The following is a 24,790-nucleotide window of genomic DNA, read 5'->3' on the forward strand; positions in this document are numbered from 1 at the left end:
GCAATGGCACAGGATGGAGTAGGGTACAATGCTCTCATGTTGGATGTTAGTGGTTACATTGTTGCAGTGTGTGGTATCTCTTGGGGAGATGCCACAAGATAGAACAGGGGATAAAGCTCTCTGGGTGGATGGAGGTGGTTGTATCGTTGCAGTATGTAGTAGTAGCATTAGCTACATTGTTGCAGTGTAGTAGCAATAAACATAGTAGCAGTACTATAACTGGTGCAGTGTGTAGTAGTATCTACAGGGGTGGCAAAGATGAAGAAGGGGAAAATGCCCTCGGGCGATGTAGGAGGTCATATTGTTGTAAAGTGTAATAGTAAGTATCTCCTAGGAGAGATGGATAGGATGGAGCGGGGAATCTCCTGGGAGAGATGGATAGGATGGAGCAGGGAATCTCCTAGGAGAGATGGATAGGATGGAGCAGGGAATCTCCTGGGAGAGATGGATAGGATGGAGCGGGGAATCTCCTAGGAGAGATGGATAGGATGGAGCGGGGAATCTCCTAGGAGAGATGGATAGGATGGAGCGGGGAATCTCCTAGGAGAGATGGATAGGATGGAGCGGGGAATCTCCTGGAAGAGATGGATAGGATGGAGCGGGGAATCTCCTAGGAGAGATGGATAGGATGGAGCAGGGAATCTCCTAGGAGAGATGGATAGGATGGAGCGGGGAATCTCCTAGAAGAGATGGATAGGATGGAGCAGGGAATCTCCTAGGAGAGATGGATAGGATGGAGCGGGGAATCTCCTAGGAGAGATGGATAGGATGGAGCAGGGAATCTCCTAGGAGAGATGGATAGGATGGAGCGGGGAATCTCCTAGGAGAGATGGATAGGATGGAGCGGGGAATCTCCTGGGAGAGATGGATAGGATGGAGCGGGGAATCTCCTGGGAGAGATGGATAGGATGGAGCGGGGAATCTCCTAGGAGAGATGGATAGGAAAGAGCGGGGAATCTCCTGGGAGAGATGGATAGGATGGAGCGGGGAATCTCCTGGGAGAGATGGATAGGATGGAGCGGGAAATCTCCTGGGAGAGATGGATAGGATGGAGCGGGGAATCTCCTGGGAGAGATAAATAGGATGGAGCGGGGAATCTCCTGGGAGAGATGGATAGGATGGAGCGGGGAATCTCCTGGGAGAGATGGATAGGATGGAGCGAGGAATGTACTGGGAGAGATGGATAGGATGGAGCGGGGAATCTCCTGGGAGAGATGGATAGGATGGAGCGGGGAATCTCCTGGGAGAGATGGATAGGATGGAGCTGGGAATCTCCTAGGAGAGATGGATAGGATGGAGCGGGGAATCTCCTGGGAGAGATGGATAGGATGGAGCGGGGAATCTCCTAGGAGAGATGGATAGGATGGAGTGGGGAATCTCCTAGGAGAGATGGATAGGATGGAGCGGGGATTCTCCTGGGAGAGATGGATAGGATGGAGCGGGGAATCTCCTAGGAGAGATGGATAGGATGGAGCGGAGAATCTCCTAGGAGAGATGGATAGGATGGATCGGGGAATCTCCTCGGAGAGATGGATAGGATAGAGCGGGGAATCTCCTCGGAGAGATGGATAGGATGGAGCGGGGAATCTCCTGGGATAGATGGATAGGATGGAGCGGGGAATCTCCAGAGAGAGATGGATAGGATGGAACGGGGAATCTCCTAGGAGAGATGGATAGGATGGAGCGGGGAATCTCCTAGGAGAGATGGATAGGATGGATCGGGGAATCTCCTGGGAGAGATGGATAGGATGGAGTGGGGAATCTCCTAGGAGAGATGGATAGGATGGAGCGGGGATTCTCCTGGGAGAGATGGATAGGATGGGGAGGGGAATCTCCTGGGAGAGATGGATAGGATGGATCGGGGAATCTCCTGGGAGAGATGGATAGGATGGAGCGGGGAATCTCCTGGGAGAGATAGATAGGATGGAGCGGGGAATCTCCTGGGAGAGATGGATAGGATGGAGCGGGGAATCTCCTAGGAGAGATGGATAGGATGGAGCGGGGAATCTCCTGGGAGAGATGGGTAGGATGGAGCGGGGAATCTCCTTGGAGAGATGGATAGGATGGAGCGGGGAATCTCCTAGGAGAGATGGATAGGATGGAGCGGGGAATCTCCTGGGAGAGATGGATAGGATGGGGCGGGGAATCTCCTAGGAGAGATGCATAGGATGGAGCGGGGCATCTCCTGGGAGAGATGGATAGGATGGAGTGGGGAATCTCCTAGGAGAGATGGATAGGATGGAGCGGGGATTCTCCTGGGAGAGATGGATAGGATGGGGCGGGGAATCTCCTAGGAGAGATGGATAGGGTGGGGAGGGGAATCTCCTAGGAGAGATGGATAGGATGGAGCGGGGATTCTCCTGGGAGAGATGGATAGGATGGGGCGGGTAATCTCCTAGGAGAGATGGATAGGATGGGGAGGGGAATCTCCTGGGAGAGATGGATAGGATGGATCGGGGAATCTCCTGGGAGAGATGGATAGGATGGAGCGGGGAATCTCCTAGGAGAGATGGATAGGATGGAGCGGGGATTCTCCTGGGAGAGATGGATAGGATGGAGCGGGGAATCTCCTAGGAGAGATGGATAGGATGGAGCGGAGAATCTCCTGGGAGAGATGGATAGGATGGATCGGGGAATCTCCTCGGAGAGATGGATAGGATGGAGCGGGGAATCTCCTGGGAGAGATGGCTAGGATGGAGCGGGGAATCTCCTGGGAGAGATGGATAGGATGGAGCGGGGAATCTCCTAGGAGAGATGGATAGGATGGAACGGGGAATCTCCTAGGAGAGATGGATAGGATGGAGCGGGGAATCTCCTAGGAGAGATGGATAGGATGGATCGGGGAATCTCCTGGGAGAGATGGATAGGATGGAGTGGGGAATCTCCTAGGAGAGATGGATAGAATGGAGCGGGGATTCTCCTGGGAGAGATGGATAGGATGGGGCGGGGAATCTCCTAGGAGAGATGGATAGGATGGGGAGGAGAATCTCCTAGGAGAGATGGATAGGATGGATCGGGGATTCTCCTGGGAGAGATGGATAGGATGGAGCGGGGATTCTCCTGGGAGAGATGGATAGGATGGAGCGGGGAATCTCCTAGGAGAGATGGATAGGATGGGGAGGGGAATCTCCTGGGAGAGATGGATAAGATGGATCAGGGAATCTCCTAGGAGAGATGGATAGGATGGAGCGGGGAATCTCCTGGGAGAGATGGATAGGATGGAGCAGGGAATCTCCTAGGAGAGATGGAAAGGGTAGAGCGGGGAATCTCCTGGGAGAGATGGATAGGATGGAGCAGGGAATCTCCTAGGAGAGATGGAAAGGGTCGAGCGGGGAATCTCCTGGGAGAGATGGATAGGATGGAGCAGGGAATCTCCTAGGAGAGATGGAAAGGGTAGAGCGGGGAATCTCCTGGGAGAGATGGATAGGATGGAGCGGGGAATCACCTGGGAGAGATGGATAGGATGGTGCAGGGAATCTCCTGGGAGAGATGGATAGGATGGAGCAGGGAATCTCCTAGGAGAGATGGAAAGGGTGGAGCGGGGAATCTCCTGGGAGAGATGGATAGGATGGAGCGGGGAATCTCCTGGGAGAGATGGATAGGGTGGAGCGGGGAATCTCCTGGGAGAGATGGATAGGGTGGAGCGGGGAATCTCCTGGGAGAGATGGATAGGATGGAGCGGGGAATCTCCTGGGAGAGATGGATAGGATGGTGCAGGGAATCTCCTGGGAGAGATGGAAAGGGTGGAGCGGGGAACATGTGACGTTACTCTGGGTGGATGCCGGTGGACACACAGTTGCAGTATATATTGGTAGTTACATTGTTTAGTGTTTAGTAGCAGTGGTTACATTTTTCCAGTGTGTAAAGCTGGCTACACATTATATATATATATATATATTTTTTTTGTTCAATTTCCTTTCGATTCACCTTGAAATATGTAACACACGGCCCTCCTGATTACATAGGAAGGGAAATTGTACAATGTGTGGCCGGTGTAGTAGAAGTCACATTTCTGGGCGGGAGATTTACTAAAACTGGAGTACTGTGTGCTGCTTTTGTAGTAAATCTCCCCCAGTGTGTAGTAGTAGTGATTATAATGTTGCAGTGTGTAGTAGTAGTAGTGATTATAATGTTGCAGTGTATAGCAGTTGTGGTTACATTATTGTAGTGTGTAGTAGTAGTGGTGGTTGCAGTATGTGGTGGCAGTAGAAGTGGTTACATTGTTGCACTGTTTGGTTGTAGAAGTGGTTACATTGTTGCAGAGTGTAGTAGTAGTAGTAATTACATTGTTGCAGTGTGTACGGATAGGGGTAGTAGTGGTTACATTGTTGCAGTGTGTATGGATAGGGATAGTAGTGGTTACATTGTTGCAGTGTGTATGGATAGGGATAGTAGATGTTACATTGTTGCAGTGTGTATGGATAGTAGTGGTTACATTGTTGCAGTGTGTATGGATAGTAGTGGTTACATTGTTGCAGTGTGTACGGATAGTAGTGGTTACATTGTTGCAGTGTGCATGGAGAGGGGTGGTGGAGGTTACATTGTTGCAGTGTGTATGGATAGTAGAGGTTACATTGTTGCAGTGTGTATGGATAGTAGTGGTTACATTGTTGCAGTGTGTATGGATAGTAGAGGTTACATTGTTGCAGTGTGTATGGATAGTAGAGGTTATATTGTTGCAGTGTGTATGGATAGTAGAGGTTACATTGTTGCAGTGTGTATGGATAGTAGTGGTTACATTGTTGCAGTGTGTATGGATAGTAGAGGTTACATTGTTGCAGTGTGTATGGATAGTAGAGGTTACATTGTTGCAGTGTGTATGGATAGTAGTGGTTACATTGTTGCAGTGTGTATGGATAGTGGAGGTTACATTGTTGCAGTGTGTATGGATAGTGGAGGTTACATTATTGCAGTGTGTATGGATAGTAGAGGTTACATTGTTGCAGTGTGTATGGATAGTAGAAGTTACATTGTTGCAGTGTGTATGGATAGTAGTGGTTACATTGTTGCAGTGTGTATGGATAGTGGAAGTTACATTGTTGCAGTATGTATGGATAGTGGAAGTTACATTGTTGCAGTGTGTATGGATAGTGGAGGTTACATTGTTGCAGTGTATAGGGATAGTGGAGGTTACATTGTTGCAGTGTGTATGGATAGTAGTGGTTACATTGTTGCAGTGTGTATGGATAGTAGTGGTTACATTGCTGCAGTGTGTATGGATAGTGGAGGTTACATTGTTGCAGTGTGTATGGATAGTGGAGGTTACATTGTTGCAGTGTATAGGGATAGTGGAGGTTACATTGCTGCAGTGTGTATGGATAGTGGAGGTTACATTGTTGCAGTGTGTATGGATAGTAGTGGTTACATTGTTGCAGTGTGTATGGATAGTGGATGTTACATTGTTGCAGTATGTATGGATAGTGGAAGTTACATTGTTGCAGTGTGTATGGATAGTGGAGGTTACATTGTTGCAGTGTATAGGGATAGTGGAGGTTACATTGTTGCAGTGTGTATGGATAGTGGAGGTTACATTGTTGCAGTGCATATGGATAGTAGTGGTTACATTGTTGCAGTGTGTATGGATAGTAGTGGTTACATTGTTGCAGTGTGTATGGATAGTGGAGGTTACATTGTTGCAGTGTATAGGGATAGTAGAGATTACATTGTTGCAGTGTGTATGGATAGTGGAGGTTACATTGTTGCAGTATGTATGGATAGTGAAAGTTACATTGTTGCAGTGTGTATGGATAGTGGAGGTTACATTGTTGCAGTGTGTATGGATAGTAGTGGTTACATTGTTGCAGTGTGTATGGATAGTAGTGGTTACATTGTTGCAGTGTGTATGGATAGTGGAAGTTACATTGTTGCAGTATGTATGGATAGTGGAAGTTACATTGTTGCAGTGTGTATGGATAGTGGAGGTTACATTGTTGCAGTGTGTATGGATAGTGGAGGTTACATTGTTGCAGTGTATAGGGATAGTGGAGGTTACATTGTTGCAGTGTGTATGGATAGTGGAGGTTACATTGTTGCAGTGTGTATGGATAGTAGTGGTTACATTGTTGCAGTGTGTATGGATAGTAGTGGTTACATTGTTGCAGTGTGTATGGATAGTGGAGGTTACATTGTTGCAGTGTATAGGGATAGTAGATGTTACATTGTTGCAGTGTGTATGGATAGTGGAGGTTACATTGTTGCAGTATGTATGGATAGTGAAAGTTACATTGTTGCAGTGTGTATGGATAGTGGAAGTTACATTGTTGCAGTGTGTATGGATAGTGGAAGTTACATTGTTGCAGTGTGTATGGATAGTAGTGGTTACATTGTTGCAGTGTGTATGGATAGTGGTTACATTGTTGCAGTGTGTATGGATAGTGGTTACATTGTTGCAGTGTGTACGGATAGTAGTGGTTACATTGTTGCAGTGTGTATGGATAGTGGAGGTTACATTGTTGCAGTATGTATGGATAGTAGAGGTTACATTGTTGCAGTGTGTATGGATAGTAGTGGTTACATTGTTGCAGTATGTATGGAGTGTGGAGGTTACATTGTTGCAGTGTGTATGGATAGTAGTGGTTACATTGTTGCAGTGTGTATGGATAGTAGTGGTTACATTGTTGCAGTGTGTATGGATAGTGGAGGTTACATTGTTGCAGTATGTATGGATAGTGGAGGTTACATTGTTGCAGTATGTATGGAGTGTGGAGGTTACATTGTTGCAGTGTGTATGGATAGTAGTGGTTACATTGTTGCAGTGTGTATGGATAGTAGTGGTTACATTGTTGCAGTATGTATGGATAGTGGAGGTTACATTGGTGCAGTATGTATGGATAGTGGAGGTTACATTGTTGCAGTATGTATGGATAGTGGAGGTTACATTGTTGCAGTGTACAGGGATAGTAGTGGTTACATTGTTGCAGTGTGTATGGATAGTGGAGGTTACATTGTTGCAGTGTATAGGGATAGTAGTGGTTACATTGTTGCAGTGTGTATGGATAGTAGTGGTTACATTGTTGCAGTGTGTATGGATAGTGGAAGTTACATTGTTGCAGTGTGTATGGATAGTGGAGGTTACATTGTTGCAGTGTGTATGGATAGTGGAGGTTACATTGTTGCAGTGTATAGGGATAGTGGAGGTTACATTGTTGCAGTGTGTATGGATAGTGGAGGTTACATTGTTGCAGTGTGTATGGATAGTAGTGGTTACATTGTTGCAGTGTGTATGGATAGTAGTGGTTACATTGTTGCAGTGTGTATGGATAGTGGAGGTTACATTGTTGCAGTGTATAGGGATAGTAGAGGTTACATTGTTGCAGTGTGTATGGATAGTGGAGGTTACATTGTTGCAGTGTGTATGGATAGTAGAAGTTACATTGTTGCAGTATGTATGGATAGTGAAAGTTACATTGTTGCAGTGTGTATGGATAGTGGAAGTTACATTGTTGCAGTGTGTATGGATAGTGGAAGTTACATTGTTGCAGTGTGTATGGATAGTAGTGGTTACATTGTTGCAGTGTGTATGGATAATGGTTACATTGTTGCAGTGTGTATGGATAGTGGTTACATTGTTGCAGTGTGTATGGATAGTAGTGGTTACATTGTTGCAGTGTGTATGGATAGTGGAGGTTACATTGTTGCAGTATGTATGGATAGTAGAGGATACATTGTTGCAGTGTGTATGGATAGTAGTGGTTACATTGTTGCAGTGTGTATGGAGTGTGGAGGTTACATTGTTGCAGTGTGTATGGATAGTAGTGGTTACATTGTTGCAGTGTGTATGGATAGTAGTGGTTACATTGTTGCAGTATGTATGGATAGTGGAGGTTACATTGTTGCAGTATGTATGGATAGTGGAGGTTACATTGTTGCAGTATGTATGGAGTGTGGAGGTTACATTGTTGCAGTGTGTATGGATAGTAGTGGTTACATTGTTGCAGTGTGTATGGATAGTAGTGGTTACATTGTTGCAGCATGTATGGATAGTGGAGGTTACATTGATGCAGTATGTATGGATAGTGGAGGTTACATTGTTGCAGTATGTATGGATAGTGGAGGTTACATTGTTGCAGTGTATAGGGATAGTAGTGGTTACATTGTTGCAGTGTGTATGGATAGTGGAGGTTACATTGTTGCAGTGTATAGGGATAGTAGTGGTTACATTGTTGCAGTGTGTATGGATAGTAGAGGTTACATTGTTGCAGTGTGTATGGATAGTGGAAGTTACATTGTTGCAGTGTGTATGGATAGTGGAGCTTACATTGTTGCAGTATGTATGGATAGTAGAGGTTACATTGTTGCAGTGTGTATGGATAGTAGAGGTTACATTGTTGCAGTGTGTATGGATAGTGGAAGTTACATTGTTGCAGTGTGTATGGATAGTAGAGGTTACATTGTTGCAGTATGTATGGATAGTGGAAATTACATTGTTGCAGTATGTATGGAGTGTGGAGGTTACATTGTTGCAGTGTGTATGGAGTGTGGAGGTTACATTGTTGCAGTGTATAGGGATAGTAGTGGTTACATTGTTGCAGTGTGTATCAGGGGCGGACTGACCATTCGGGGATTAGGGCACTGCCCGAGGGCCCAGGGTCAGTAGGGGGCCCCATGAGAGGCTACACACTACAGAAAGAAGCCAGAAACTTCCATGCAGGCTATGCTGTGGTAGATATTTAAATGCCCACTCTATGTGGCTGAGCTGCAATTTGTTGGTGGGGCTTTGTGTGGCTTGAGTGTGGACACAGGGGGCCCCATGATCTCTGATTGCCCGGGGGCCCCATGAGTTGTCAGTCCACCCCTGGTGTGTATGGATAGTAGAGGTTACATTGTTGCAGTGTGTATGGATAGTAGAGTTTACATTGTTGCAGTGTATAGGGATAGTAGTGGTTACATTGTTGCAGTGTGTATGGATAGTAGAGGTTACATTGTTGCAGTGTGTATGGATAGTAGAGGTTACATTGTTGCAGTGTGTATGGATAGTAGAGGTTACATTGTTGCAGTGTGTATGGATAGTGGAGGTTACATTGTTGCAGTGTATAGGGATAGTAGTGGTTACATTGTTGCAGTGTGTATGGATAGTAGTGGTTACATTGTTGCAGTGTGTATGGATAGTGGAAGTTACATTGTTGCAGTGTGTATGGATATTGGAAGTTACATTGTTGCAGTATGTATGGATAGTAGTGGTTACATTGTTGCAGTGTGTATGGATAGTGGAAGTTACATTGTTGCAGTGTATGGATAGTGGAAGTTACATTGTTGCAGTGTATGGATAGTAGAGGTTACATTGTTGCAGTGTGTATGGATAGTAGAGGTTACATTGTTGCAGTGTATAGGGATAGTAGTGGTTACATTGTTGCAGTGTGTATGGATAGTAGTGGTTACATTGTTGCAGTGTGTATGGATAGTGGAAGTTACATTGTTGCAATGTATGGAGTGTGGAGGTTACATTGTTGCAGTGTGTATGGATAGTAGTGGTTACATTGTTGCAGTGTGTATGGATAGTGGAAGTTACATTGTTGCAGTGTGTATGGATAGTAGTGGTTACATTGTTGCAGTGTGTATGGATAGTAGAGGTTACATTGTTGCAGTGTGTATGGATAGTAGAGGTTACATTGTTGCAGTGTGTATGGATAGTAGAGGTTACATTGTTGCAGTGTGTATGGATAGTAGAGGTTACATTGTTGCAGTGTGTATGGATAGTGGAGGTTACATTGTTGCAGTGTATAGGGATAGTAGTGGTTACATTGTTGCAGTGTGTATGGATAGTAGTGGTTACATTGTTGCAGTGTGTATGGATAGTGGAAGTTACATTGTTGCAGTGTGTATGGATATTGGAAGTTACATTGTTGCAGTGTATGGAGTGTGGAGGTTACATTGTTGCAGTGTGTATGGATAGTAGAGGTTACATTGTTGCAGTGTGTATGGATAGTAGAGGTTACATTGTTGCAGTGTATAGGGATAGTAGTGGTTACATTGTTGCAGTGTGTATGGATAGTGGAAGTTACATTGTTGCAGTGTATGGAGTGTGGAGGTTACATTGTTGCAGTGTGTATGGATAGTAGAGGTTACATTGTTGCAGTGTGTATGGATAATAGAGGTTACATTGTTGCAGTGTGTATGGATAGTGGAAGTTACATTGTTGCAGTGTATGGAGTGTGGAGGTTACATTGTTGCAGTGTGTATGGATAGTGGGAGTTACATTGTTGCAGTGTATGGAGTGTGGAGGTTACATTGTTGCAGTGTATGGATAGTAGTGGTTACATTTTTGCAGTGTGTATGGATAGTGGAAGTTACATTGTTGCAGTGTATGGAGTGTGGAAGTTACATTGTTGCAGTGTGTATGGATAGTAGTGGTTACATTGTTGCAGTGTGTATGGATAGTAGAGGTTACATTGTTGCAGTGTGTATGGATAGTGGAGGTTACATTGTTGCAGTGTATGGAGTGTGGAGGTTACATTGTTGCAGTGTGTATGGATAGTGGAAGTTACATTGTTGCAGTGTGTATGGATATTGGAAGTTACATTGTTGCAGTGTGTATGGATAGTAGTGGTTACATTGTTGCAGTGTGTATGGATAGTAGAGGTTACATTGTTGCAGTGTGTATGGATAGTGGAGGTTACATTGTTGCAGTGTATAGGGATAGTAGTGGTTACATTGTTGCAGTGTGTATGGATAGTAGTGGTTACATTGTTGCAGTGTGTATGGATAGTAGTGGTTACATTGTTGCAGTGTGTATGGATAGTGGAAGTTACATTGTTGCAATGTGTATGGATATTGGAAGTTACATTGTTGCAGTATGTATGGATAGTAGTGGTTACATTGTTGCAGTGTGTATGGATAGTGGAAGTTACATTGTTGCAGTGTATGGATAGTGGAAGTTACATTGTTGCAGTGTATGGATAGTAGAGGTTACATTGTTGCAGTGTGTATGGATAGTAGAGGTTACATTGTTGCAGTGTATAGGGATAGTAGTGGTTACATTGTTGCAGTGTGTATGGATAGTAGTGGTTACATTGTTGCAGTGTGTATGGATAGTGGAAGTTACATTGTTGCAATGTATGGAGTGTGGAGGTTACATTGTTGCAGTGTGTATGGATAGTAGTGGTTACATTGTTGCAGTGTGTATGGAGTGTGGAGGTTACATTGTTGCAGTGTATAGGGATAGTAGTGGTTACATTGTTGCAGTGTGTATGGATAGTGGAAGTTACATTGTTGCAGTGTGTATGGATAGTAGTGGTTACATTGTTGCAGTGTGTATGGATAGTAGAGGTTACATTGTTGCAGTGTGTATGGATAGTAGAGGTTACATTGTTGCAGTGTGTATGGATAGTGGAGGTTACATTGTTGCAGTGTATAGGGATAGTAGTGGTTACATTGTTGCAGTGTGTATGGATAGTAGTGGTTACATTGTTGCAGTGTGTATGGATAGTGGAAGTTACATTGTTGCAGTGTGTATGGATATTGGAAGTTACATTGTTGCAGTGTATGGAGTGTGGAGGTTACATTGTTGCAGTGTGTATGGATAGTAGAGGTTACATTGTTGCAGTGTGTATGGATAGTAGAGGTTACATTGTTGCAGTGTATAGGGATAGTAGTGGTTACATTGTTGCAGTGTGTATGGATAGTGGAAGTTACATTGTTGCAGTGTATGGAGTGTGGAGGTTACATTGTTGCAGTGTGTATGGATAGTAGAGGTTACATTGTTGCAGTATGTATGGATAGTGGAGGTTACATTGTTGCAGTGTATAGGGATAGTAGTGGTTACATTGTTGCAGTGTGTATGGATAGTGGAGGTTACATTGTTGCAGTGTATAGGGATAGTAGTGGTTACATTGTTGCAGTGTGTATGGATAGTAGAGGTTACATTGTTGCAGTATGTATGGATAGTGGAGGTTACATTGTTGCAGTATGTATGGATAGTGGAGGTTACGTTGTTGCAGTGTACAGGGATAGTAGTGGTTACATTGTTGCAGTGTGTATGGATAGTGGAGGTTACATTGTTGCAGTGTATAGGGATAGTAGTGGTTACATTGTTGCAGTGTGTATGGATAGTAGTGGTTACATTGTTGCAGTGTGTATGGATAGTGGAAGTTACATTGTTGCAGTGTGTATGGATAGTGGAGGTTACATTGTTGCAGTGTGTATGGATAGTGGAGGTTACATTGTTGCAGTGTATAGGGATAGTGGAGGTTACATTGTTGCAGTGTGTATGGATAGTGGAGGTTACATTGTTGCAGTGTGTATGGATAGTAGTGGTTACATTGTTGCAGTGTGTATGGATAGTAGTGGTTACATTGTTGCAGTGTGTATGGATAGTGGAGGTTACATTGTTGCAGTGTATAGGGATAGTAGAGGTTACATTGTTGCAGTGTGTATGGATAGTGGAGGTTACATTGTTGCAGTGTGTATGGATAGTAGAAGTTACATTGTTGCAGTATGTATGGATAGTGAAAGTTACATTGTTGCAGTGTGTATGGATAGTGGAAGTTACATTGTTGCAGTGTGTATGGATAGTGGAAGTTACATTGTTGCAGTGTGTATGGATAGTAGTGGTTACATTGTTGCAGTGTGTATGGATAATGGTTACATTGTTGCAGTGTGTATGGATAGTGGTTACATTGTTGCAGTGTGTATGGATAGTAGTGGTTACATTGTTGCAGTGTGTATGGATAGTGGAGGTTACATTGTTGCAGTATGTATGGATAGTAGAGGTTACATTGTTGCAGTGTGTATGGATAGTAGTGGTTACATTGTTGCAGTGTGTATGGAGTGTGGAGGTTACATTGTTGCAGTGTGTATGGATAGTAGTGGTTACATTGTTGCAGTATGTATGGATAGTGGAGGTTACATTGATGCAGTATGTATGGATAGTGGAGGTTACATTGTTGCAGTATGTATGGATAGTGGAGGTTACATTGTTGCAGTGTATAGGGATAGTAGTGGTTACATTGTTGCAGTGTGTATGGATAGTGGAGGTTACATTGTTGCAGTGTATAGGGATAGTAGTGGTTACATTGTTGCAGTGTGTATGGATAGTAGAGGTTACATTGTGTCAGTGTGTATGGATAGTGGAAGTTACATTGTTGCAGTGTGTATGGATAGTGGAGCTTACATTGTTGCAGTATGTATGGATAGTAGAGGTTACATTGTTGCAGTGTGTATGGATAGTAGAGGTTACATTGTTGTAGTGTGTATGGATAGTGGAAGTTACATTGTTGCAGTGTGTATGGATAGTAGAGGTTACATTGTTGCAGTATGTATGGATAGTGGAAATTACATTGTTGCAGTATGTATGGAGTGTGGAGGTTACATTGTTGCAGTGTATAGGGATAGTAGTGGTTACATTGTTGCAGTGTGTATGGATAGTAGAGGTTACATTGTTGCAGTATGTATGGATAGTGGAAATTACATTGTTGCAGTATGTATGGAGTGTGGAGGTTACATTGTTGCAGTGTGTATGGATAGTAGAGGTTACATTGTTGCAGTGTGTATGAATAGTGGAAGTTACATTGTTGCAGTGTATGGAGTGTGGAGGTTACATTGTTGCAGTGTGTATGGATAGTAGTGGTTACATTGTTGCAGTGTGTATGGATAGTGGAGGTTACATTGTTGCAGTGTATGGAGTGTGGAGGTTACATTGTTGCAGTGTGTATGGATAGTAGTGGTTACATTGTTGCAGTGTATGGAGTGTGGAGGTTACATTGTTGCAGTGTATGGATAGTAGTGGTTACATTGTTGCAGTGTGTATGGATAGTAGAGGTTACATTGTTGCAGTGTATGGATAGTAGTGGTTACATTGTTGCAGTGTGTATGGATAGTAGTGGTTACATTGTTGCAGTGTGTATGGATAGTAGTGGTTACATTGTTGCAGTGTGTATGGATAGTAGTGGTTACATTGTTGCAGTGTATATGGATAGTAGAGGTTACATTGTTGCAGTGTATAGGGATAGTAGTGGTTACATTGTTGCAGTGTGTATGGATAGTAGTGGTTACATTGTTGCAGTGTGTATGGATAGTGGAGGTTACATTGTTGCAGTGTGTATGGATAGTAGTGGTTACATTGTTGCAGTGTGTATGGATAGTGGAGGTTACATTGTTGCAGTGTGTATGGATAGTGGAGGTTACATTGTTGCAGTGTATGGAGTGTGGAGGTTACATTGTTGCAGTGTGTATGGATAGTGGAGGTTACATTGTTGCAGTGTATGGAGTGTGGAGGTTACATTGTTGCAGTGTATGGATAGTGGAAGTTACATTGTTGCAGTATGTATGGATAGTGGAAGTTACATTGTTGCAGTGTGTATGGATAGTAGTGGTTATATTGTTGCAGTATGTATGGATAGTAGAGGTTACATTGTTGCAGTGTGTATGGATAGTAGTGGTTATATTGTTGCAGTATGTATGGATAGTAGAGGTTACATTGTTGCAGTGTGTATGGATAGTAGAGGTTACATTGTTGCAGTGTGTATGGATAGTAGAGGTTACATTGTTGCAGTGTGTATGGATAGTAGAGGTTACATTGTTGCAGTGTGTATGGATAGTAGAGGTTACATTGTTGCAGTGTGTATGGATAGTAGAGGTTACATTGTTGCAGTGTGTATGGATAGTGGAGGTTACATTGTTGCAGTGTGTATGGATAGTAGAGGTTACATTGTTGCAGTGTGTATGGATAGTGGAGGTTACATTGTTGCAGTGTGTATGGATAGTGGAGGTTACATTGTTGCAGTGTGTATGGATAGTAGTGGTTACATTGTTGCAGTATGTATGGATAGTAGTGGTTACATTGTTGCAGTATGTATGGATAGTAGTGGTTACATTGTTGCAGTGTGTATGGATAGTGGAAGTTACATTGTTGCAGTGTGTATGGATAGTAGTGGTTACATTGTTGCAGTGTATGGATAGTAGTGGTTACATTGTTGCAGTATGTATGGATAGTAGTGGTTACATTGTTGCAGTATGTATGGATAGTAGTGGTTACATTGTTGCAGTGTGTATGGATAGTGGAAGTTACATTGTTGCAGTGTGTATGGATAGTAGAGGTTACATTGTTGCAGTGTGTATGGATAGTGGAGGTTACATTGTTGCAGTGTGTATGGATAGTAGAGGTTACATTGTTGCAGTGTGTATGGATAGTGGAGGTTACATTGTTGCAGTGTGTATGGATAGTAGAGGTTACATTGTTGCAGTGTGTATGGATAGTGGAGGTTACATTGTTGCAGTGTGTATGGATAGTAGAGGTTACATTGTTGCAGTGTGTATGGATAGTAGAGGTTACATTGTTGCAGTGTGTATGGATAGTGGAGGTTACATTGTTGCAGTGTATGGATAGTAGAGGTTACATTGTTGCAGTATGTATGGATAGTAGTGGTTACATTGTTGCAGTATGTATGGATAGTAGTGGTTACATTGTTGCAGTGTGTATGGATAGTAGAGGTTACATTGTTGCAGTGTGTATGGATAGTAGTGGTTACATTGTTGCAGTATGTATGGATAGTAGTGGTTACATTGTTGCAGTGTGTATGGATAGTAGAGGTTACATTGTTGCAGTATGTATGGATAGTAGAGGTTACATTGTTGCAGTGTGTATGGATAGTAGAGGTTACATTGTTGCAGTGTATGGATAGTGGAGGTTACATTGTTGCAGTGTATGGATAGTAGAGGTTACATTGTTGCAGTGTATGGATAGTAGAGGTTACATTGTTGCAGTGTATGGATAGTAGAGGTTACATTGTTGCAGTGTATGGAGTGTGGCAGTGAGGAGGCAGTAGAGAGCTGTGATGATGAATCCCAGGGAGGGGAGAGTCAGGCGAGTCACATTCCTCCCCCTCCTCCTCCTCCTCTCCCCTCCCCCTCCACTCCCCTTTCTCCCCCCCAGCCTCTTCCACCATCGCCTCCGGAGTGAGGATCCCCAGAAAGCGGGGTCACCCCACCCCCACCATGATCGCACTGAGTTCAGGGACTGGCAGCACACACTGATCGATCCTCAGCAGATCCCAGGCGGATCACAGCCCGGACGGTGTGTGAAGGACTTGTGGAGGAAGGGATCCGGGGAGTAGAGCCAGGGAGGAGGAGGAGGAGGAAGGAGGAGGAGATCGGTGAGGGAGGAGGAGGAGGAGATCGGTGGAGTTGTTGGGATTGAAGGACAAGGCTGACTTGGAGATCAGAAAGGAAAACAGATCGAGAGAGATCAGCCCAGCATGGATGAGCAAGGCAGGCTGCTCCAGGCCAGGGGGGTTGGCATTCCAGGGCTCCCAATTCATGGGGGGCCCCAGACCCTCACCCCCCACCCCATGCATGACGCCCCTGCAGACAATGGGGAGCCCAGGAAGCAGGACATTGGAGATATTCTACAGCAGATCATGACCATCACTGACCAGAGCCTGGATGAAGCTCAAGCCAAGTGAGTACAGGGGGGAGGGGAGGGGGTGTATAAGGGAAGGGGGGGGGGGTGAGGCCTGTATATAATATACAACTGGATCTACAACATATTTATTGTGTGATCCCCTACAGAGCATCGCCTCCCTTCTCCTCTCATCTACCAGGAGAATTATTTTTAGATACATTTGTAAACTTTTGTACATTGTGTTTTCTTTTACTTCCTAAATAAGATCTGAACTTTGTAATGTCCATCCGAGTCCTGCATGCCTGGCAGAACTTCTGGGGCACTGAGAATCTTTATTATTATTATTTTATGAATTTACAAACAATCCGAAACCTGTGTGCCATGTTGTTGTTGTTGTTTTATTTTTACTTCCTAATCAGATCAAAACTTTAATGTTTGTAAAGCCATAAATACCTGCCAGGACTTTTGGGGTGATGGGAAATGTTCTCTTTCAAGAATAATCCAATATGATTAAAAAACAGTTTTTTGGTTTTATTTTTAATCTGACATAAAGGCATTAAATGTACAGATAAAAGAAAAGTCATAATACAATAAATAATACATTAAAAAGCAGCACAAGGCCAGAAATTGTGGAGAATGCTGGCCCAAATCACAGATATAACATCATCAATATATCAAAAGTCAAAAAAGCGCGTGTGTGTGTGTGTGTGTATATATATATATATATATATATATATATATATATATATATATATATATACACACAATTGCTATTGTGTAAAATAAAATAAAATGTTTATTATATTGACTTATCAATAATATATATTTCTCCGCATCCTTAAGTCCCAGCAAGTATTTTTTACTTTATCGATCAGTTGAATATTGGGACAGAGTGCTGGGATTTATCTATCAGACGAGCTCCGCTCATTGTGTTCTTCAAAACTTTTTAATGTGTAAAAAATATGATTAGTGTTTGTAGAAGTTGTTAGTGAAACAAAGGCTGATTGGGCAGACCAGTCCCCATTATAGGAAAGGTATATATTGAGGTCTGTATATTGTGCTCACCTATGGGACATTTCTTTTCCTGTACTGTGTGCTCACCTATAGAACATTGCTAGGCCTCCATTGTGTGCTCACCTATAGAACATTGCTTTTCCTGTACTGTGTTCTCACCTATAGAACATTGCCAGGCCTCCATTGTGCTTTCACCTATAGAACATTGCTTTTCCTGTACTGTGTTCTCACCTATAGAACATTGCCAGGCCTCCATTGTGCTTTCACCTATAGAGCATTGATTTCTCTTTATTAGGCGTTCACTTATAGAACATTGCTTTCCCTGTACTGTGTGTTCACCTATGGAACATTACTAGGCCTCCATTGTGTGCTCACCTATAGAACATTGCTTTTTCCTGTACTGCGTATTCACCTATGGAACATTGCAAGGCCTCCATTGTGCTTTCACCTATAGAGCATGGCTTTCTCTTTATTAGGCGTTCACCTATAGAACATTGCTTTCCCTGTACTGTGTGTTCACCTATGGAACATTGCTAGGCCTCCATTGTGTGCTCACCTATAGAACATTGCTTTCCCTGTACTATGTGTTCACCTATGGAACATCACTAGGCCTCCATTGTGTGCTCACCTATAGAACATTGCTTTCCCTGTACTGTGTGTTCACCTATGGAACATTACTAGGCCTCCATTGTGTGCTCACCTATAGAACATTGCTTTGCAAGAACAATCCCTGAGAGATCCTTGGCTGCTCACCCAACATAATTATTTATTACTACATTATGAACTTTTGTTGATTTTCTTTTTTACCTTCCTAGATAAGATCCAAACTTACTTTGTCTAAAAATAAGTAATTAGTGCCTGTTACAATTCAGTGACCCAATCATCTCTACAAACAAAGGCTGATTGGCCCATTTTTCTAGACAGCCCCCATTTATAAGAAAAGCATACATTGTGTTCTCATCTTGCTTTCCCTGTATTGTGTGCTCACCTATAGAACATTGCTTGTTCTGTATTGTGTGCTCCTCTATACAATGTTTCTTCCCATGTAATATGTACTCACCTATAGATCATTGCTTTTTCTGTATTGTGTGCTCACCTATAGAACATTGCTCCCCTATAGAACATTGCTTCCCCTGAATGATGTGCCCCTCTATACAATCTTTCTTTCCATGTAATATGTACTCACCTATAGATCATTGCTTTCCCTGTACTGTGTTCTCATCTATAGAATATTATTTGTTCTGTACTGTTTGCTCACGTATAGAACATTGCTTTCCCTGTATTGTGTGCTCACCTGTAGGATATTTCTAGGCCTGCATTGTGTGCTCACCTATAGAACATTGCTAGGTCTCCATCGTGTGCTCACCTATAGAGCATTGCTTATCATGTACTGTGTACTCACCTATAGAACATTGCTTTCCCCGTACTGTGTACTCACCTATAGAACATTGTTTTCCCGTACTGTGTACTCACCTATAGAATATTGCTTCCCCCGTACTGTGTACTCACCTATAGAACATTGTTTTCCCCGTACTGTGTACTCACCTATAGAACATTGCTTTCCCCATACTGTGTACTTACCTATAGAAGATTGCTTTCCCCATACTGTGTACTTACCTATAGAAGATTGCTTTCCCTGTACTGTGTGCTCACCTATAGAAGATTGCTTTCCCCGTACTGTGTGCTCACCTATAGAACATTGCTTTCCCCGTACTGTGTGCTCACCTATAGAACATTGCTTTCCCCGTACTGTGTACTTACCTATAGAAGATTGCTTTCCCTGTACTGTGTGCTCACCTATAGAAGATTGCTTTCCCCGTACTGTGTGCTCACCTATAGAACATTGCTTTCCCCGTACTGTGTGCTCACCTATAGAACATTGCTTTCCCCGTACTGTGTGCTCACCTATAGAACATTGCTTTCCCTGTACTGTGTGCTCACCTATAGAAGATTGCTTTCCCCGTACTGTGTGCTCACCTATAGAACATTGCTTTCCCCGTACTGTGTGCTCACCTATAGAACATTGCTTTCCCCGTACTGTGTGCTCACCTATAGAACATTGCTTTCCCTGTACTGTGTGCTCACCTATAGAACATTGCTTTCCCTGTACTGTGTGCTCACCTATAGAACATTGCTTTTCCTGTACTGTGTGCTCACCTATAGAACATTGCTAGGCCTGCATTGTGTGCCCCCTTTGGAATGTTGCTTTGCAATGCCCATCACCGGATGATCTGTGGATTCTCACCCAACAGAATTATTATTTATAAATCCATTATAAACATTTGCACATATTTTTTTTTTTTTTTTTTTTTTTACTTCCTAGAAAAATCAAAACTTTCTTTATTTGTAAATAAAGTATTCACTTTTGTGTTAATTCAGTGACCCAATCATCTCTACAAAGGCTGATTGGGCCAACATTGCTAGACAGAAAAACTTGTGAGCCCCCCCAATGTAGGAAGCACGTCCCTGTGTGCTATCACTGATGATAGAATTTCTATATGTGTATACACACAGGCACATGGTGACAGGAGGTGCGAGGTTTGGAGGGTATGTAATGTGCTGTACAGCCTATTGTTCTCTTCCCTGCCATTTTAGGCTATAGGAGGCTTAAAAGTGACAGTTGGCTGTTTTCCTTCTATGGGGTTACTGGACCGGAAGTGAGCTGTGTTTTGGAAAATATCACCCCCCCCCCCCCCCCCCCACTATACTGCCTGCATTTTCCGTCTTAGGCCGGGTTCACACTAGCTGCAGATGCGGCTCACAGCTGGGTTCCGGTGTGTCCTGTTCTCCATTTCTGGTGTGAATCCAGTCCGAATTTTTGCCTGAATTTGGACCTGAAACAGAGCCAAAGACGCACAGGACCCTTTTCCAGCGCGGGCTGCGGCCGTCCCCGCAGCTCTGTGAACCGACTCCATTCAGTGCCGGTCACAGCTTCATGTCATGCGAATTGGATGCAGGGAAACCCTCAACCAACTTGCATAACTGTGAACCCAGCATAAGCCCTCATTCACATTGAACACGGCTTCAAAATTGCGCAACTTCTTCTGAACTCGCACAATTTCAAAGCCCCACTTCAGTCCGACTTGAAAGATATCTGTGCGATGTCTATTGAAGTCGCCCCCGAAGTTGCCAAAAATAGTGCAGAAACTACTTTTTGGAAATCGGCGTGGCTCCGCACTGATTGTGAAGGTGCCATTGCCGGCGGTAGGCTGCGATTTGACCTGTCAAATCGCATGTCAAATCGTGCCTTTGTGAACGGGGGCTTAAGGTTCTTCAATTTTGTATTTATTTATTCATACATATATAGTCAGAGCTACACCTATTCAGATTAGAACACCATCAAATTTTGCTGTAAATGATGTGTATGTGTATATATATATATATACACACACACACATTATTATATATACATACACACATATATGTGTGTGTGTGTGTATATAGATATACATATACACACACATATCTATCTACGTATACTATATATATATATATATATATATATACACACATGCACATATCTATTATATTATATATATATATATATATATATATATATATATATATATATATATATATATATATATATATATATATATATATATATATTAGTGTGTGTGTGTGTGTATATATATATATTTTTTTTTTTTTTTTTTATTTGGGGTCTTTAACTGCCTGAGACACAAACTTCCTTCCCTCTTACATTGTTGAACTACAACTTCCAGCATGTTCCTTAGCATGTTGATACTTGTGTTTGCTGGAGGGGTCTTAAGTTACCACAAATTGTCATCCTTCAAACCATGTCATTAAATGGCCCTTATCACCCACCCACCTTTCTCCAGGCCATTACATGACACAATACCTCCTGATTTCACTTGCAGTAAAGGTCTAATTGCATTTAAAGGGCATTATTCAAATAGACTCCATTTGCCTGTAAATGCAGGGCATTGAGTGTTTTTTTTATTATGTTTATTTGCCCTTTAAATGTGCTGTTTACTTCACAAAAGTGCGAAAAAGTTTGGAACTTTGAACAAGGGGAAGTTTATCTTCACAGCAGTGTCATGTAATTATATCAATTAGCATTTTAAATGAATTTATATGGCTCTCAAAGGATATAATGAGATGTAAATGAGTGTGTTGTATTATGAATGGGTGTATGTCATGTACAGTATGTGCTGTGCTATATGTATGTGTGTGCATGTAAAATATATGAGTGTGTGTTTTAAATATTTTATTATATAATATTATATTCGTTTTTATATGCAGTATCTCACAAAAGTGAGTACACCCCTCATATTTTTGTAAATATTTTATTATACCTTTTCATGTGACAACACTGAAGAAATGACACTTTACTACAATGTAAAGTAGTGAGTGTACAGCTCGTATAACAGTGTAAATTTGCTGTCCCCTCAAAATAACTCAACACAGAGCCATTAATGTCTAAACTGCTGGCAACAAAAGTGAGTACACCCCTAAGTCAAAATGTCCAAATTGGGCCCAAAGTGTCAATATTTTGTGTGGCCACCGTTATTTTCCAGCACTGCCTTAACCCTCTTGGTCATGGAGTTCACCAGAGCTTCACAGGTTGCCACTGGAGTCCTCTTCCACTCCTCCATGATGATATCACAGAGCTGGTGGATGTTAGAGACCTTGCGCTCCTTCACCTTTCCTTTGAGGATGCCCCACAGATGCTCAATAGGGTTTAGGTCTGGAGACATGCTTGGCCAGTCCATCACCTTTACCCTCAGCTTCTTTATCAAGGCAGTGGTCATCTTGGAGGTGAGTTTGGGGTCGTTCTCATGTTGGAATACTGCCCTGCAGCCCAGTCTCTGAAGGGAGGGGATCATTCTCGGTTTCAGCGTGTCACAGCACATGTTGGCATTCATGGTTCCCTCAATGAACTGTAGCTCCCCAGTGCCGGCAACACTTATGCAGCCCCAGACCATGACACTCCCACCACCATGCTTGTCTGTAGGCAAAACACACTTGTCTTTGTACTCCTCACCTGGTTGCTGCCACACACGCTTGACACCATCTGAACCAAATAAGTTTATCTTGGTCTCATCAGACCACAGAACATGGTTCCAGTAATCCATGTCCTTTAGTCTGCTTGTCTTCAGCAAACTGTTTGCAGGCTTTCTTGTGCATCATCTTTAGAAGAGGCTTCCTTCTGGGACAACAACCATGCAGACTAATTTGATGCAGTGTGCGGTGTACGGTCTGAGCACTGACAGGCTGACCCCCCCACCCCTTCAACTCTGCAGCAATGCTGGCAGCACTCATACGTCTATTTCCCAAAGACAACCTCTGGATATGACTCTGAGCACATGCACTCAACTTCTTTGGTGGACCATGGTGAGGCTTGTTCTGAGTGGTATCTGTCCTGTTAAACCGCTGTATGGTCTTGGCCACCGTGCTGCACCTCAGTTTCAGGGTCTAGGCAATCTTCTTATAGACTAGGCCATCTTTATGTAGAGCAACAATTCTTTTTTTCAGATCCTCAGAGAGTTCTTTGCCATGAGGAGCCATGTTGAACTTCCAGTGACCAGTATGAGAGAGTGAGAGCGATAACACCAAATTTAACACACCTGCTCCCCATTCCCACCTGAGACCTTGTAACACTAACGGGTCACATGACATCGGGGAGGGAAAATGGCTTATTGGGCCCAATTTTGACATTTTCACTTAGGGGTGTACTCACTTTTGTTGTCAGCGGTTTAGACATTATTGGCTGTGTGTTGAGTTATTTTGAGGGGACAGCAAATTTACACTGTTATACAAGCTGTACACTCACTACTTTACATTGTAGCAAAGTGTCATTTCTTCAGTGTTGTCACATGAAAAGATAGAATAAAATATGTGAGGGGTGTACTCACTTTTGTGAGATACTGTGTGTGTGTGTATGTGTATGTATATATAATATAATATTTCTGACTAAACTCGAGTACACACAACCTCTTTGTGGCTTATCAGTACTACAGGCAACTTGGCAATTTGGAATTGCAGGCGAAAAACAGGCAATGCGATTTTGCCACGGGACAGAATTGCGCTGCAGTTGCGGCAAAACATGACTTTAAGTGTCGGTTCACACTATGACAACACGACTTCGGGGCGACTTAATGAAGTCGCTGTGCACCGCGACTTTGACGCGGCTTGCACCGACTTCAGGTAATGGAAGTCAATGCAAGTCGGTCCGACTTCACCCAAAAGTAGTGCAGGAACCTTTTTCTAAGTCGGAGCGAGTCGCTCCTATTAGAACGGTTCCAATAGCACAGAATGGAGCACGACTTGTCAGGCGACCAAGTCGCCTGACAAGTCGGAACAGTGTGAACCGGCACTAAAGATCACAAGAAGCTTGCCACTCAAATAGGAGCAGGAGCTTGTTTTGGGACAAACACACATAAATAGGGCAGCCCATTGAAGCGAATAGTGACACGTGGAATCGTGTAAAAATCGGCCATACAAAATCCCAAGCAGGAAAGTGAGTTCCCACTACATGAAGTATGGATGGGGTCTTATTGAAATCTCACTGTGCCGCATTTCAATAAAGTTTGTGTAAAAAAAAAAAAAAAATGCAACGCGATGCACCACGATTGGCGCATCGGCACTGCTGTGATCCTATCTCACACCAGCAGACATGTTTTAATGGTCGTTCTGCTAGGGCTCATTCATACTATGTGCGGCAATCTGAATTGTTTTCCCGCACTGGATAATAGTAGGCCCCCACTAGAGTACATAAGAAACAATTGTGTTCTATGGGTCTCATTCACAACACTGCATTGCTGTGCAGTGGCATGAATGAAATGTCACAAAGTGTTGGAAAACCAGTTGAAAAGGTGATAATTCGTTGGTTGATGAGTAGCGGTTCATCACACCGCCGTGCACATTTTTAACGCAATGCAACATATTGGTGTAAAATGTGCCTATGGATTTTGACTTGTCACAGTTGTTTTTCCTGTGTTGATCCGCAACGCCTAATGCACATGATGTGAATTGGCCCTAAATTATTCCCTTAACAAAAAAGTTAAGATAAGTGCCGGTTCACACTAATATGACTTGTTAGGTGACTTGGTCAGCCTGGCAAGTCGCGTACCGTCGCGGTCCATTGAGTAGTACAGGACCTGTTCTAATAGGAGCGACACAAGTCGCTCCGACTTAGAAAAAGGGTCCTGTACTACTTTGGGGCGACCTGGAACGACTTGCATAGACCTTCATTATATGAAGTCCGTGCAAGTCGCGCCGAAGTCGCGCTGTACGCGACTTCACAGGTCGCCACCTAAGTCGGAGCGACCTAATGTGAACCAAGCCTTAAAGGATTACTAAGACAATTCATGAATATTTGTCAAAAGATTCCATAAAGCCGGTCATAGACAGTTCAAATCTCAGCCGGTTCAGCAGGGATCAGCTGAGATTAAAGCCTTGTATGGGCAAGCTAAA

The 24,790-nt window shown here is 43.2% G+C and overlaps 1 protein-coding gene across 2 annotated transcripts in view; it reads left to right on the forward strand.

Annotated features, from left to right (window-relative positions):
* Nucleotides 1-16,114: 16,114 nt before the first annotated feature.
* Nucleotides 16,115-24,790, forward strand: part of PBX2 (PBX homeobox 2) — a 93,910-nt gene continuing 85,234 nt past the window's right edge. For both annotated transcript variants that reach the window (XM_082263868.1, XM_082263869.1), the window contains exon 1: nucleotides 16,115-16,393. In XM_082263868.1, the coding sequence (XP_082119994.1) occupies nucleotides 16,191-16,393 (203 nt within the window). In that variant the 5' untranslated portion in view covers nucleotides 16,115-16,190. The remainder of the gene's footprint in view (nucleotides 16,394-24,790) is intronic.

The sequence above is a fragment of the Pelophylax lessonae genome (assembly GCF_965119305.1).
Source record: "Pelophylax lessonae genome assembly, chromosome: 7".
Taxonomy (NCBI): domain Eukaryota; kingdom Metazoa; phylum Chordata; class Amphibia; order Anura; family Ranidae; genus Pelophylax; species Pelophylax lessonae.